The sequence below is a fragment of the Falco rusticolus genome, chromosome 1 (assembly GCF_015220075.1).
Source record: "Falco rusticolus isolate bFalRus1 chromosome 1, bFalRus1.pri, whole genome shotgun sequence".
Lineage (NCBI taxonomy): Eukaryota > Metazoa > Chordata > Aves > Falconiformes > Falconidae > Falco > Falco rusticolus.
This window is the reverse complement of record NC_051187.1, coordinates 36,649,650-36,666,602: the sequence shown is the minus strand read 5'-3', so window position 1 is coordinate 36,666,602 and position 16,953 is coordinate 36,649,650. Positions and strand designations below refer to the sequence as shown.

At 36.8% G+C, this 16,953-nt stretch overlaps 1 protein-coding gene across 1 annotated transcript in view; it reads right to left on the bottom strand.

The window, feature by feature from the left end:
* The window catches only part of CCDC60 (coiled-coil domain containing 60), a 66,804-nt gene that overhangs the window by 12,570 nt on the left and 37,281 nt on the right, over positions 1–16,953 (bottom strand). The window contains 4 exon segments of the mRNA XM_037401859.1: positions 1,539–1,629; positions 3,249–3,353; positions 4,197–4,316; positions 7,991–8,170. Coding sequence (XP_037257756.1) covers positions 1,539–1,629; positions 3,249–3,353; positions 4,197–4,316; positions 7,991–8,170 — 496 coding nt within the window.

The following is a 16,953-nucleotide window of genomic DNA, read 5'->3' as shown; positions in this document are numbered from 1 at the left end:
GTGGTTTGATAAATATTCGGGTCTCCTCCCAACACCCAATGACCTAGCAAATTAATTTTCTGTGTCAGGAATGTAAACCTGAAGTCTGAAAGCAGACAGTTCTGCAGGCTTGATGTCATGGTTTAACCAACACTTGATAATCAGAACAACGTGTATTACAAAGCAAGCGTCTCTGAAGGAACCCAATACTACCACTAGAAGTTTCTTATCAAATATGTAAAGCAGTTTCCAAGTAATATTAGTGTAAGTGACAAGAAGGAAATTGTCATTAATTCAAGGAGGAAAACGATAAAAGTCTCAGCAATGTAAGTTTTAAAAGACACATCAAGACTGACATTTCTGCTCACATTCATTTGGACCCAATTCTAGAAAACTGCTAAGACTGCTTGGAAAAATCAGAAAGCCTCATATTTAGAAACAACTCTTATTTGTGTGACCTGCTAACTCTCCCTCTGTTTGCTAATAGCAGGAAGAATATTTACATGAAAACAGAATCTTTGTCTTCTAAATTTCACAACTTTTCCTGCTGTTTTGCAGGAAAAAGAAAGCTGTTTTGCCCCAACAGAAATTGCAATCTTCTACTGAATCATTTTAATTACTATGTCATGAGGGTACAAGTTGCAAGTCTCAACCAATAGCAAGAGCAAACAGCCTGCATGTAACAACAGCTCATATTTCTAGGAGTACCTCACCTAGGGTCCTAAAACCACTTCACAAAGCTTGTTTATTTTAGCCTTATAGGGGGCAAAGCAAGGAACTAAAAGCTGCTGAAGATCAAAATGTAAGATGTGCTACACAGTGAGAAACCCACTGGTTCTTTATTGAGTTCTCCTAGTTATACTCGTAAGCATCACTCATTCCCCTTCAATTTTCCTTCAGTCACTTCAGCAGTTCCAAAAAGCCTGTCTGTGGTTTCACAAGTAAAACAGCATTACAGATAGTTTTATAGTGTTTCATTTCCTCTCAGGTATTAACTTTTTCTTTTAAAAGGCTTTCATCTGAATTGCTCGTTTTCTCCTTTCCTTGGCTTTGCTTTCAATGTGGCAAGTGAATCCTGCTTTCTTTAAAGCTCTCAACACTTGGCATTTATTTCCAAATTTAGCTTTAAATTCTGTGTAAAAAGGCAACCAAACAAATCATGACTTGAACATAGCAGAGTAAGGCCTCCAGGATACCAGTCTGACATCTCCATTGGACTGGAAAAGGCCTATTTGTGTGAACAAGTACTGCTACATGACTCTAGGTCACAAAAAAGGGGCCAAAGGCAAACAAGAGGCTAGTTATGTTTTAGCTGAATATTTAATTCTTCCCACATCAGTACTTAATACTAGGACCAAGCCACAGTTTCAATTAGGTACATACTGCTCTTCCTGTTACCTGGTATCAAATCATTATTCTTCAAATATTACAGACACTGGTAGTCTTGCAGTCACAAGATCCAGAGTATAAAATGTGTATCATGGAGTTCATTAAAGCAACAAAACAAATGCTTGAAAAGTTGGATTAAGTCTCAAGGGAGAAATTAACAATGAAGTTACCTTTGTGTTTGTAATAAAGAGGTCCCACATGTATGTTGCTAACTTTTCCTCTTCTGTTTCTTTTGCTGTTTTTTTACAACTACCAGGGTCCCTAAGTGAAAACAATTTAGTTTTCCATTTCGAGATTCTTGCTTTTCTTTTAAGTTCTTTCAAGAAATGTAATAAATGGAGACTAAATGGTGGCTGACCGCTACTCTGATGTAGATCTTTGCTCATAAAAAATGGAAAGACAATGCAAGGTGTATAAGCCATGAGTGAGTTACAGTCACAAGTGAAGAACCACCTAAAGAAAGCACAGTCATTTGACAAACTATCATGCATATACTGGGTCAGATTATGCTCTCAACTTCCTCTGCGCAAGTACTGAAGAATTTTGTACAGTATATCAAGATTTCATAGACAGAAGTGACAGCAGGTTCATACAAGTTTGACCTTTCCATGCTATTAGCTGGGTGAAGATCTATACTGGTCCAAAAATTTAAATGTTACATCATGTTGACAAAGGTAAATGTGGAAGCTGCAGTATAACAGGTCACTGCTGAGGTAGCTTCATTTATCATTCAGTCCCCATCTAATCAAAGGTTTTACAAAGCAGATGAGTGTTCTAAGCTTGCTTCCTTAATCACATTTAAAAAAATATATCGTTTTTTACAGACAAGAGACTATATGATCTAAATGTAAGCCTAATTTTTCATGATTACTGTGTAATGAAGCGTGTGTGCATGCAGATCAGATGACATCAAAGGAGAGGAGCGGTGGTTAGAGACAGCAACAGAGAGCAGAAGCAAGTATGCAACAAGAGATTGCACTACTTCAGAACCTGGAAATTAATCCAGGGCTTTACGCATTTATACTCTGCTCTCAGCCTGTATTCTGTGAGACTTGCTGACAAACTGTTTCTTTTATCCCAGTCTATTGATTGGTCCTCATATGTAAAGAGGTGAAAAAACCATCCACAATATATACTGGACTGATTCCCTCCTCCAGTGTATCATGCTAACTCTATATAACGCTACTCTGCCACCTCTGTTATACATGGGCACAGTTTGTCTTGACTGAGAATATACAGAGATAACAGCTTTGAAGAGCTCTGCCCTGCAAATAAAGCATAAACTGCTGTTTTACCAAACATGAATAATTTAAATACATGTTATGTCAAAATGATTTTATTTATTTGTTGGGAACTTTAATATTTACTTTTAACAGTATAAAAGTTCAGAAGCAATGCATCTTTTACAAGTACCCATCACTGTCATACATAATTGAGCGAATAAATCCAGCTACTACATACCACTTAATAGCTGGCTTTGTTCCGTAATTACAATGTGTATGGAACTCTTGTTGAGTTCACTGGGATAATCCTCCAAGGGAAGGCTATGGGAATATACACACATGTATTACTACATGTATTTAAGTTGCATAATTATTAACCAAAAGAGAAAAAGAAAATACAGCTAAATTTGGCTGGGATAGCTCAGTGTTTTCTCCTAGTTCTGCAACCTGCAATAACAGAGGACCATGCTGCACCACTGATTTGACTGTATAACTCCCTGCTGACTTCATGGGGGCAAAATTTGTTTGTTGCATGGCACAGAAGTAACAACGTATCACTCAAACAGTTATTACTTGAAAGAAGAGAAACAACAACATATAAAGGACAGAAGGTCCCAAACTCCTCATTCCATCTACTATGACGCATTGCACACGTACCTTTCATTCTAACAGCTTAATATTGAATGCATCAAACCGTTGGATTCAAAAGTGAAAGCTTCCAAAAGCCAGTGTATGGCACACAGTTGTTGGAAAATACATTTACTTCAAAGAGGAGAAACAAATATGTTATACTACACTGTCATAGAAACAGTCAAACTGGCATCATGCTGGCTGAAATACACACATCTAAGCACTTCTGTAGCAGATGATCTTTTTCATTGTCCCAGTGAATTCTAGATACTTCTCAAGGTTTTTGTAATGTTAATACGTAACTCTGAATCCTGAAAGCATATTTTTGGATGTGAAGTTTTCAATGGCCCTATCTTGATAATGCGCTCAGTGCTGTAACACCTATGAGGACTCTAGCATTTATCCCTTTAAGGTATGGACTCTTATGGGTTTGGAATTCTACAGTAACTTCTAAGCTCTGTATTTAAGAAAAAGCAGCATGTAAGTATTAGTGACTAATATAAAATATAGAATAAAATATAGAAGCATACACCGTACCAGTACTGTATTCTCCCTCTCTCTTTCATAGGCCTATGAAAAAAAAGGCCTACTTTTTTTAACTAGGATTAAAATTTAATTTTGACAGCCTTTCCTTAAAATGAGCCTAATAATCTTGAGACCTATATCACTTAAGAAAACTTTATGCTACTTAGAAGTTGCTGAGTGAAGATCAGCAAAGCGAATGATGTGTGTTTGTGTACACGTGCACATAAAAGGTTATCAGTATCTCATTAGGATTCAATCATTTAATGTTAGAATTTAACAGTTGTTATTAGTAAAGACAGACTATTTCACCATAAACTCCTGAAATTCTCAGGACACATTCCCAGCTGAACAGCAGCTCTAGTTGTATCTATTATGGGTCTGCATTGCTGTGAATTTCACTCATGTCCTCCTACCAAGGAGGGCAGGACATATATTTGCCTTCAAATATACCTTTTTGCTCCAGGGAGGACTGAAATCAAGACACTGGAATAAACAGGAGTGAAAGACCACAAGGTCGTCTTTTTCTTCTTCCCCGACTTCCTCAGGTGGTTGCTTTCTGTTAGAGAGCAACTGTGGGAAAGGACAAAGACTGAAGTTAAAATAGGAGTATATGATATGAAGACAGAACCGTAAAACTGTTTATTATGTTCATATCACCACACTCCCTCCTCTCCTTACCTTTAAAAAAATACTGTGGTGTATTTCTAAACTGTTAATTACTGCACTTATTAGCATTTATTAATATTACAAATCTGATATTTATGTTTACCAGCATATATAATTATATTTCTAATGTTGATGGTACTTTATGAATTATAAATATGGTATCATTTGCATTTACATATTTATACTAATACTTATTATTAGCAATTAAGCATTTATGTGTAATCAATTTTTGGGGCAGACAAAATAATGTGACTGATTTGTTTGAGAAAAGATGCCAAGATTGTGCCTACTTTCCATTACACTTTTTTTCTGTTGGTATCATGCTGATGGAGTCAGTAGGATTATATACAAGGCCAAAGTTTCAAGATTTGCCTCAAATTCTGTTCAGTTTTTCCTGGGTTAACATATTGTGTGCGCAGAAGACAATAAAGTCAAAAAGATTCACCCCAATGACAGGGAGTCCTTGAGGGCTGGCCAAACCAATGTAACAGAAAACTGAGTTCTCTATAGGCTGTAGGCACTGTTCCTTCACTGACACAAGCCTGTTTGGCCATTTATACCTGTGCAAAGTACTTATAAAATGCTACCGAGCAAGAAAACAGAACGTTTACAGCTGGTTTTCCCAAGTATAAAAAGAACGACCTGCACCTTGTGTTAGACAATGGAGATTCAAACTTAATAAGCACAGTGAGATTTTGTAGCCTTCGTATACGGCTAGTATACAGAAGATAGAGGTCTACACAGAAAATATAACATGAACTATTATATGCTGGATCATAAATTCGTAAAAAACTGAAGTGATACTGGCCATAACAATATAGCAGAGAATTTAACTGATGTAGGTGAGTCAAAGCTTTATGCAGATTTCTTTAGCAAAGACTTCCTAGATTAATGAAATAATGATTCTGGATTAACATTTCCTTTCTAGATCTGAAGTAGTTTGGGGGGTGTCAGCTTACTATGGCCTACTACATACTAGCAACTAGTTGGAACAAGGGTTGATGAGTGCATGCCTCAAGCGTTCTATTGATACAAATTTCCTAAAGCGAAGCAGCAACTGTAAATAGTACATACAAGACTGGCACGGGCATCTCAGCACTATATTTAAACAGAAATCAACATCTATTTTCTTCAGCTAATTAAGAAATTAATAAACTTACATTTTTTTTGTCTATCAAATAAGATATCTAACAAACATTATAAGCTGGCAGGTGTTCCTGCCGTCCAAAAAGTTCTTACACAAAATCTCAAGAAGTGGTTTTCTTCATTCAGATAATCTTAGATAAATTGTAACTATAATTTTGTACTTAATAAAGATAACAGAGCACATGAATTCCACATACTTTTACTGTTCAAAACAACATGCCTGTCTTGTGCTTTCTCTAATAACATTTCCAGTTTTCTCCCCTCTGTAGTCCTAATGAACAACAGAATGCCAGAATAGACAGTGAGACCATTGTATAGACAGTGAAGTGTCTGACAGAGTCCATATTCCTACTAATGAGGGATAATTAAATTTCTGCTTTGTCTGTTATGATAAGAAACTGTTAACAAGTTTAGAGTGTCAATACATTTAAAAAAGTTGATAACAAAATTAAATGCTACAAGTTATTTAACAGCAGTAAGAAAGTCCCACTAGAGGCTTAATATTTGCTGTTGTCTTACAGGATAAGAGAGGGAAGCGGAGTGGAAAAGGCCTACATCCATCACTGAAATCTGTCCATATAAAAGCATGCCAACACTTTCAGCCACTCTGAAAGACTGAAGCCAGACATCATTTGTTAAAAAGAGACATCATGCCCCAGCAGTTTAACATTGCTTCAGAGCTTTTCTTAATCCATGAAGTTCCTAATTTTTAAAAGTCAGCACTATGAAAGCTAGAAGTGAAGTAAGTCTCCACAAAAGATAATGGTTTCTATTTTGTATTTAGGCTTCCCCCCACCTCCTTTTAAACTGCTTACCACTGCAGGCAAGCATATGTATAACCGCACAACTGGAACTAACACGTGCTAGCAGGGCTCCTGCAGGTGTGCAAGCCACATGGGACAGACTGAATGAGTAAAGGCACACCTGCCAAAGCCATGCGTTTCTTGTTTCATGTGTGTTTCATTCTGTACTCCTGTCCCCCTCAACACATCCTGGAGCTGAGAAAGTTATCCATAAGACTCCTTAATTTTGACATCTGATCCTAAGTCTAATGAAGTCCCTCTTCAAAACACTGGCAGATGTTAGAGTTCTTTTCTCTAAGAATGAAGTTAAACTCTCAATTAATATTAGTTTTAAGCAACACACAGAAAATATTAAAGGATATCATGTTCACACTAGGAACTTTTGCTACTGTAGATTTTTAGGATAGTTCTAAGATTTAGTAATAAATTTTTACAATTGGCAATACCCCTGGTGCAGAGGTAGGATTAAAGTGGCTTTGTCAGTATTCACCCACAAGCCTGGTATACTCTGCTCCAATAGAAGGTTTTTTTACTGCTAGGAGAAGCAGTGTCTAAATGAAGATAATTTTGCTTATGCAGGTATCCTCCTTCATAAAGGAAAAAGGAACATTAAATCTTTATAGGTCAGCCTTGCTGAAGAAAGAAGCCTTTCCTTACAGAAGAAAATTACTTCAGTAATCAGAATGGTCACAAAAAAGGCAATAGTATTTTTCATATGTGTAATAAATTACTTGTCTGCAATAAACATGGATTAGCTGAGTTATGGGTAGATAGAAGTTACATATCAAAAAGAATAATAAGCATATAGTTTTAAAAAGTTTTCAGGGAGGTTCTTATGCGTTCAATTTATTATTTTTTTAAATGAATAATCTTGTTTACCTAAAATGTTCACATAGCCTTCATTAACGTAGGATCAAAGTGCTTCATAGTGCTATTTAAATAATACAGCTATAGGTGACTTCTTTAAGGTGAATGAGAGGAAGCTGGTACCTGGGAGTGAAAAAAAGCCACAGCAAACTGATGAGAAAAGACTGCTGGAGATGGATGAGCTTTCGATGCAATAAGGTTCCAAAGATGTGTAACTTCTAGAAGAGCTACTCTGTCCTGCTGAACAAGTACTTAATCATCACCTAGCAAGGGCTGACAAATGGAAGACAGCATTACAACAGGCATTAGAGGTGCACTGGTAAGACCAGCGTGAGCCAAAGGATTGAAGACTATCTAATGATCAAATGGAGAGAAACCCACTCCGCAAGCTAAGCCACTTATCCTGCTGAATGCAATTCTTTTTTATTCTTAATGCTGTGGTCCCATCGCGGGAACAAAAGCATGGTATAAACTCATCAGGCCTCCTTCTTTTCTCCTGAGAGACTCATTTCTGAGTTGGCTACAAAACCTCTCCCAGGTTCATAACCTGCCTTCTAAACGTCTTCCTTTTTAAACAGGATCTTTTTTCCATGCTTGTTAAGTTTACAGCTGCTCATTTACCCAGATCTTAAGCATTTTCTCTTTCTAGTTCACACAAGTAGTAATATTCTGCTTCAAGAACAAGTAACATCAGAAACTGGAAACGGTCACTTTTTAAAACCACTGCTCTCAGACCACCCAAAGCCCACTGAGTTGACTTACATGTTTATCTCTTCATCTGACTCCTCCACATCAGAGGAGCATCTGGGTGGCTGGAACTCAGTTCTCCATCTTGTGACCTGAGCCTGCTGGGCTGCTTTCAGTGCATTCTTCCTCTCTGGTGATTCTTGGTGAAGTATATGAAAGTATTCTCCACCTTGCTTCACAGAATTTATATGATGCCTGCCAAAAATCACAAGTTGGTCACTGCACTAAAGACATGCTATCAAATTAATTACTCTGTTGCCCACCAACTTTGACAGTTCTATATTCAAGAGTTCAATGTTACCATTTCCTTCTACAATATAACAAAGGACAAGAATTCCCCAGTAAGAACTTGAAGATCTTTCCCTTATCTCTTTCAGCACCGCACAGGTTAACTATTGGATGTCTTGAACTTAGCATCACTTTGTCCAGTACTTGATTTAAAAACTCCCTGGCTAATTCTAATTTATAGCAACCAATTGACCACTGGGTCCCTCACGGTCTTAACTCAGTTGTCACAGCCTGACAGGCACTGCCCTGAAGCTACCTGTTAGCTGCTAATTTGCACTTGCTGTCAAAAGGCTGCATTGTTAGTAATAAGGAAGGCACCAGTGAAGCCTGTGAGCTGAAGGCAACAGGCCGGGTATTGCTGTAACACAGAAGAAAATAAAGAAGACTACATAATGCACTCCATGTAGGATGACAACAGGTTAAAAAAAAAAAAAAACAAAACCAACAACAAAAAAAACCCAACCAAGAAAGGTGAGCTAGGGCAGTGAAAGGGATATGGCACACAATTACTCTGATTACTCTGCAGCCTTTGGTTACAATGTTAGCCAGAAACTAGCAGCTGATTCAAGTCACACCAGCATACTACGCAGGCACAGGACACATCCCCTTAAGTTAATGTGTGGCTGACACTTGAAGCAAGTGTCATCAAGCCGTATTGATTCTTTCAAACCCAATCTAGGCTTAAAAGCTGGGCCTCATTTGTTTTACTGACAAGCAATAACTCCCTTTTCTTACCAGACATGTGTTAAAGCACCTGAAGGTCACGTAGGGTGCAAATTTCAGGCATCAAATCCACTAGTTCAAGGAGAGCAGTTTACTCCCTCCTTACTTCCCTTGGTGAAAACACTTGTACAATTTAATTGAGTTTGGATTGGGGTTTTGGTCTTGCTGACATTATTTTTTAAGTCCAGCAACTCTAAAGACAAGCCTGAAAACATTTCCAGTTCAGGTAGATAACCTGTCTGCTAGATATTTCTATATTAACCTTGGGGATAGAAAAAAAAGAAAATAAGGTGTCCCTAATAAGAAAAGCTGTATGCTTTGGCAAAACATAAGGATTTCACAGTCACATCAGACCAGCTTAATGTTTTTCATAAGGACCTAGTATTTTACATAACAGACTGCTGTCTGAATAGTAGGAAATGTTTAACGGCCTCAAATTCTTGCGTTATGTCTTTTCCCAGTAGTTGTCTCTCTCCTTTCTGTCAACTATCAAGATATTTGTATGTAAGAGTATTTTTTTCCCCTTCGTAGTGCTTTTTCTACATTTCTGCACACACTAAGTATTCCTTCTTAAAAATCAAAATCCCTGTTGCAGCTGTGTATTATAATGCCACGAACAGCAAACGATAAGGTTATTACATGAATCAAATGCAAGTGGTAGGAAAAGATAATTATAAGCCAGAAAGGTCTTTTACACTAACAGCCATAACCAGTATTATTGGAAAAAGACGCATAAAGGGCAAGTACAATCAGTCCTTTTTAAAGGTTTAACTAATATAGAAGGCTTTAATAGTGTATACCAAAATCAATGATCACTCTCATACACCGATAGGAATAGGAAACGTTATGCACGCTTGTGAATGAATGTTTTTAGTCTATGACTCCCCTGAAGTCCCAAGTATTACAAAAAGAAATAAAAGAATTAACAAAAATGCAGCATATAAAGCTATAATAACTAACTGATTTTTAAAAAAAATCCTCTCATAATCCCATAGAATTATTTCTAGGATATTTATGAATGACCCTAAAGGTCAGGAAAACAGTAAAATAAATCCAAATTTAAAATACAGAGGTGACCAATGTACTTTTCTATACTGTAGACTTACAGTAGATTTCTGGAATAGGACATCAAATATTTCTCCATTTAAATTCTGGCATCACAATATTCTGTTTATATGATAACTTAATAAATTTAGCTGAGCTACCTACTCGACAAGTAGGTGAAAATTGTTCATTAAAATGTAAATTAATCAAAGTGAAATTTGGAGTAAGTTTATTGAAGTAATTGAGCTTCAGTCAACTGTAGTCACAACTGCATTTCAGACAGAAGGATTTGGCTTATTTTTCTAATTTAATATCTTTATCGGTATGAAAACTAAGAGTTTCCTGAACAGTAATAACATACCATGGAATACTTCCTTTTCTCTGCTGGAATATATTATTATAGATAAGGGTCAATGACATGCACAAAGGAGTGATCCAGTAGTATACTACATACACAGAAAATTGGTTGCAAGCGTATTCTCAGTGCTTGGTGCAACTCTGTACTTAAATTACTCTAAATCCTTCAGGGACTCAAGGTCATCAGTTAATTGTAATATGAGGCCATTAAAGTACTAGGGAACTGAACTTTTACTGCTAAGATTTGGGATTCTTGGTGCCTTTCTTAGAGTAAAAAATGACTCACAAAAACAAAAGGAAATCATAAATTTGTCTCAATTATAATTTAGGTTCTAGAAAAACAAGATGCTATAATATACCTTAAAATATACCTTTAAGTACACTGGGTCATCTTTGCTAAATTCAAAAGATTGATACTAAGGATTATTTTTTCCCAGAAGATCAGATTTTACAGTTAACAACCTCATATCTACTGTATAAAAAAAAATAATCAGTGGGAGATGGTTTACTAAAGGAATTGTGTGCCCTCCTGAACATGTGATGCCAAATCCTTGTTTACCCTAAGCTGGTACACCTCCAGCCTCAACAGAATTGCTAGAAAGATAGGGAGAAGGCTGCACACCCTTGCGACTGACTGTGCTCTAAGCAACTGTGTTCAGTGCGGTGGGCAGAGTTACCTGGGTGCTGCAGTCTCATTAACTCTTCCAGCTAATCTCCCTCTGTCCCATTCCCTGAGGCACAAAGAAGTTGCGGTCTATTTCTACCGGCCTGACACTCTTCTCTCTCTAAGACCAAACATTATATTATGATCACAAGTAAAACAACTATGTATCTATCAAACAATCTAACTACATACATATTTCTCTGATCATGGCAATTGTTAGCCACCTTTTCGTAAAAATGGCTTATTCAATTTTCTTATCTTAATGGATACAGCCTTTATAGCAATAAAGCTAATGACAGAACATGTCCTGCTCCAGCTGCTACACAGAAAGAACTCAGCCTTTTCCAGAGGCTTATAACCAATTGTAAATATAAATGAAACCCATGTGGCATTTCTCTGAAAGCCGCTGAGAGCATAGGCTTTCTAAATGCCATTTCCTGTATTTTCATAAAAGCATTTCAATCTGCATCAACTTATTACTAGACCAATAAAAGCTCCTCTTCGGGCACAAGGCCAGACCCTACTAAGGGTGTTGCAAGGTTAGTATCAGCTGGGCACTGCCTAACTTACTCAGGTTTGTCAGTAGTGCAATGTAAGTTAAGGCTTCCCAGGTGAAAAGCAAGTGCAATTTTATGCACACTGCCACTTAAAAACATTCCGAGCAAATATTTTTTATAGCACAAAAAAATACAACAATCAGTTTCTGTATAAAACAGAAAGCACAGGAGACAATAACTTTGAAACTACAGTAAATACAGCTAAATTGTATTATAAACATTACAAAGTAAACCCATGGATTAGAAAAAACAGTAAAATTCTTCTAAATGAACACCTAGTATTATTTGCACCTGTGCCACCATAAGCTGTGATCCCATCACAAATTTCACATGAGGCTGATGAGTATTTGGACACTAAAGAATTCAAAGAAATAGCCACTGAAAGAAGCACCAAGAGCAGGAAGCTTGCTTCATTAGGATTAAACTTGATATCTACAACCTTACCTAGTTTTAGGGGGCACTATGGTACTGGAGGATCTGTCTTTTTAAGCACATAATAAAATGGAAGTTCTGACAATCTGAAGTTATTAAAGATCCTATGGTAACCTCTGCAGGAACACAAGCGTTAACACCTGCATCCTCATCAGACTTCAATTGATTAAATGTTACTGTCCTCACTTCTCTTTCAGTTTGAATATAACACTTCTTTATCATTCCAGTCCTTCAAAGTACTATCTTGCGTGAATGTGCATTAACACACCTCAGACTCCATTTGAGCCGTTGCTGTATTGAATAGCTGAAGTAATTAGTGTAATTTGTCCCTTAACTTTCTGACAAGGTACTGTAACACCTAAATAGCTAGTAATTGTGAAACAGCAGGAAATGCCAAGATAAAAGAAAATTCATATGCACGCAGTGCTTTTCTTATTTACAAAGCACACAAGAAGGAGTGCAAACTTTGCATGTCTTTTAAGTTGTCAACAGTGATACTGACGTACACCATTGGAGAATCTCTTCCACTCTCTTACCAGTAAATGCTGGAGCTGTTGACCATTTCATTCAGTTCTTTAGTACTTTACAGTCAGTGTTTTAATCTATGCCAGTATGTTCCAAATTTGTTTACATTAAGGCTGCTTCACACCATTCCTGAGTGATGCAAGGCAGTCATACTATAATTGAGAATTAGTGCATTGTTCACTTTGATTACTCAGTGAGTTATTACAGGGCGCATACACTCTCCACCTTCTGAAATTACCAAAACTCATGGAGTTAAGTTTACATGGTAGTGAGCCTGATCTAGCAAGTCCTACTATTGAGCTTCACATTCGGGTCATACCCTGAAAGCTTAGCATGTGGACAGGAAAATCTTCCAACTATTCACAATTAATATGTAGATACTAATATAAATAAATAATGAATTCTGACTGGGTAGTGTTTACAGCCAAGTTGAGATGCAAATGTATACACAGAAGGCAATGGAGAATCAGGAACATGCTGGTTACTGCTCTGATTTTAAAGTTGAGTAATCATACAGTAAGAACCAAATGGGTAAATATTCATACATCTAGTCTTCTTAAATTCAGTGAAGACTAGATGATAATGACATTAAAAATCTACTAAATACAGTTACTAACTCACAGAACTCAGACACATGTGATCATTACCTACCATACTGAATCATTAACCATTCTGGCAAGGAACTAAAGTAGTACCATATCAACATCCGTTTGAGGAGTTTAAGACATACAATCTAGAGTACCCACATTATTTCAGATGTAGATTCCCATTTTATTCTCCTGCAGGCAAGTACAACATTCTATACCCAAACGCCTGTTTAAAAACAAAACCCAGGATCTGCATAATGGGAAAGATGCATATTATCACATGAAAATCTGACCACGAAGTCAGTCATGAAACAAAATATGAGTAAATCTGTGGTATGTTCACAGAAGATTGTGCAGTAAGAAATAAGGATCTTCGATTGTCAAAACTATATACCCCACACTATTATAAAAGATGTCACCATGTGAATGTATTCATGTATTACTGCATATTTAAAGATGTCTCAGAGTGGTATTCAATTAACTACAACAACATTAAAACACAGAGGATGCTGCTTCCATTGTGAAAAGAGGCAGAACCTTTCCTTTGAAAATGAGGAAAGATTCTCTAACATTGAGAGGCACAAACATTTGGCTACCTGGAGATACAAAAAACAACATCCAAAAAAAGTAGCTTATTCTTAGCTGGAAATATGTTCTTCTCCACCTAGAAAAAAATGGCAGCAGCAATTTCTCTTTTAAGAAGTCTCAGAACACAAGAACATGCACACACACACATCCCTCCATTTGTGCCATGCTGTAACTCCCATTCCTGTCAATATTCAATATAAAAGTTTTCTTTGCAGGTAGGCACATCTAGGTTTCCAGCCCTTGGTGTCTCTGGAGAAGTACATAAACAAAGGTGAGTGGGGGAAGTACTTCCAGAGCAGCACTGAGAAGATAGCTTCACACAGATAAAGGGCTGGGGGGAAAATATTTATCTGTGAGATTTCAAGGTTTCACTTTATATTCTTCTCCAAAAACTTCTGGGAAACTATTACTAAAACTTCAAAAGAAAAAAAAGCAAACATCTGGAGATTTCTGGGCCTTCCATTTTCTTGCTGAATAATGTACAATAGTAACTTTATGTTCATATTACCAACAAAAACTCACTGCTTGTTAAGTGGAACTTCACTAAGGTCCCTGATCCTCTACCAGGAAATACTGCTGGCCCAAGATTTTCACACAAATGAAAAAAATCTCATGATCTAGTGCCTTGCCTTACCACATAAAGGTATGTACAGAGCAGTGACATTTAACTAAGGAATGGAAAAGCCATTTTAAAGTGGTAGCTTTGTTCAAGCATCCAGTGACAACGTGTCATTTTGTATCAGAACACATGGGATTAGACTGTTGTGTTTAGATAGACAGTAAAATCTAATATCTGAACTATTTCCCCTTATGAAACTTCAAACATAAACAACCGTATTTTTGCACAAAAGGAAAGAAGATTGAGACTCAAATGAACAGCCTGGAAAAGCAGAAATGTTGATAGGAATAGCAGTCTTTCCCCTGACTGATGGTAGAGATAATGATTCATACATCCATACACTTAAATGGTTGTCTTTACCCATGACTGCTATCTAATTAATGTGAGCCATCATTCATGTAAAAGAAAATTTTTGCTTCTGGAAAAAAAAAAAATGCTGCAAACTGCCAGCAGTGACAGTGCTAGAAACATGCCAATTAGAGTGAATTCTGCCAAACAGAAAAAGGGCACAAAACACTGGTTTCCAAGCAACTGACATTATGAAGTATTAAATACATTGAAAACTAAAATTGGCAGATAAATGTTTCACCTTCTCAGTTAGTACTGTTTCTCTCCTCTTCTTAACTCTACGCTGCCTCTCGTTCCTGCTCTTACTGACTACACTGCATCTTTCAGTAAACTCTATGAATTAAGGAATGCCAACTTATAACTCTAAGCACCAACATCTTTTTTGCCTGCATACATTAGAATAGGATTGGTATATATTCACAGGTAAGGATGGACAAGGTCATAACTAGAACTCCAGAAATAACATATTTCTTGCCATTTAAATCACAGAATTGAAATGGGTTTGTATTAAAGTAAACTACAAAGCCACTAGCAGGAAAAAGAAGTAGGAGAAACTGCTCTTCAGGTAACAGTCTAACTGTTGTTGCAGGCATAAAGAATGCATTAGTAGAGGTTAGGCTTCCTGCATGCAGAGCGACTTACAGAGATTTGCCTTCAGGAAATGAACCATTTTAAAGAGCTGTCCAGTTCCTAATTTAAAACATAAAAAGCATCCAGTTGAATACTGTTAAACTGCCAGCAGCTTGACATTTATTTAACTAGCACAGCACAGTGAAACAGATGCACAGGAGCTGTTTTCTTCAAACTATGGGAAATACAACACAGAGGTTTAGCATGCCCTTTTTGCAAGTAAAGGCTTGACCAGCTCATGGAATAGCATGGACACTTCTCCTTTGACCTTGCAGCTCAAAGCTGTCAATTCCTAGACATCGCTGGCCGAGGAGGACCACAACTTGTTATTTTTACATGGGCACCTACACTTAGATGACTGTCACTACATACAAAGTTTCCATCAACTTTCCTACCTCCTTTTTACACATTTTCAACTAGTTTCATTTGAGGCAATATGCTAATTTTTACTAATTTTTGTGGCAATGTTTAACAACAAGGGTATTTCCAGTACACTTAAATGGTCTTGGTGGGCTGAATTAGAGCACAGAAGTGATTTATGGCAACCTGCTTTTATTATGGATTAACAACTACAAGCTTCCAATGCTTTGGTAAACTCTTGCTGTGTAACTGTTCTTACATCTTTCTACAATTTCCTACTTATAAAGACTTCTACTTTCTCAGTTCTCATATAATACATCCTCACACAAGTGTGGATTACTGAATATAATTTCTGGATCCCATTTACAGATATCATTGGAAGAAAGCAATAAGAAAGGATCTCCTTCAGAGTGGAATGTCATTTCAAAGGGGCTGTGCTTCTTGAGTTTGCTTAGTTTTGCTAAGAATAGTAATAGAAATGAAACAATAATCCTTAGCTCAAAGCTGAAGATATCTGAATGCTCAAGGACAAAGCTGTTGTCTTTTCTGCCATACTGTATTACACCCACTGAATCTGACATCAGGAAGTACTTAGTCAAGTAAATCAGAGCTACTTTGTGTCTACATGGGCAGTTTCTACTGGAAGTAAGATGTATTGATCTACAAAGGAACAGGAATGATCATTATCTGTAGATTTTCCAAATTTTTTTTCATTTTAGACTACACAAAGATAAGAAAATTCCTTCCTACATTTTAATGCTGTGTCTAGGTGGTAAAATGGTATCTGACAGCTGGCAGGTGTCTCCCTGAAGTGACTGGCTACAACTCATCGGTAGGAAAGTGCTGGTACCTCTTTCTACTTGGGATTAGTGACTGATAAGTTTTGAAAGATGAGCAGTCCAAGCAACCTCTGCATCCTGTCATCATCAAGACTCAAGAAAGTATAAGAGAATATTACTGACAGGAGGTATGAGGTCATCATTATAAAGGTTTATCTTCACTTTAATTATGCTTTTAATGTGTAAGGTAGAATATTAAAGCTTCATGAATGCAGCTAAGTCTGTTCCAGTAATGACTCTTCAAACATTTTTGAGATAATTTTAAAATTGATACGACTGTGCTATGTCACTGTAATCATTAAAAAAATTCCTCACAGTTTGTTCCATTATACTCTTTCATACAAACAAGCTGCAAGATCACAGACACTACTTCCTGTGAATATGTATCAATTAACGTCCAATTATGACAACTGCTGG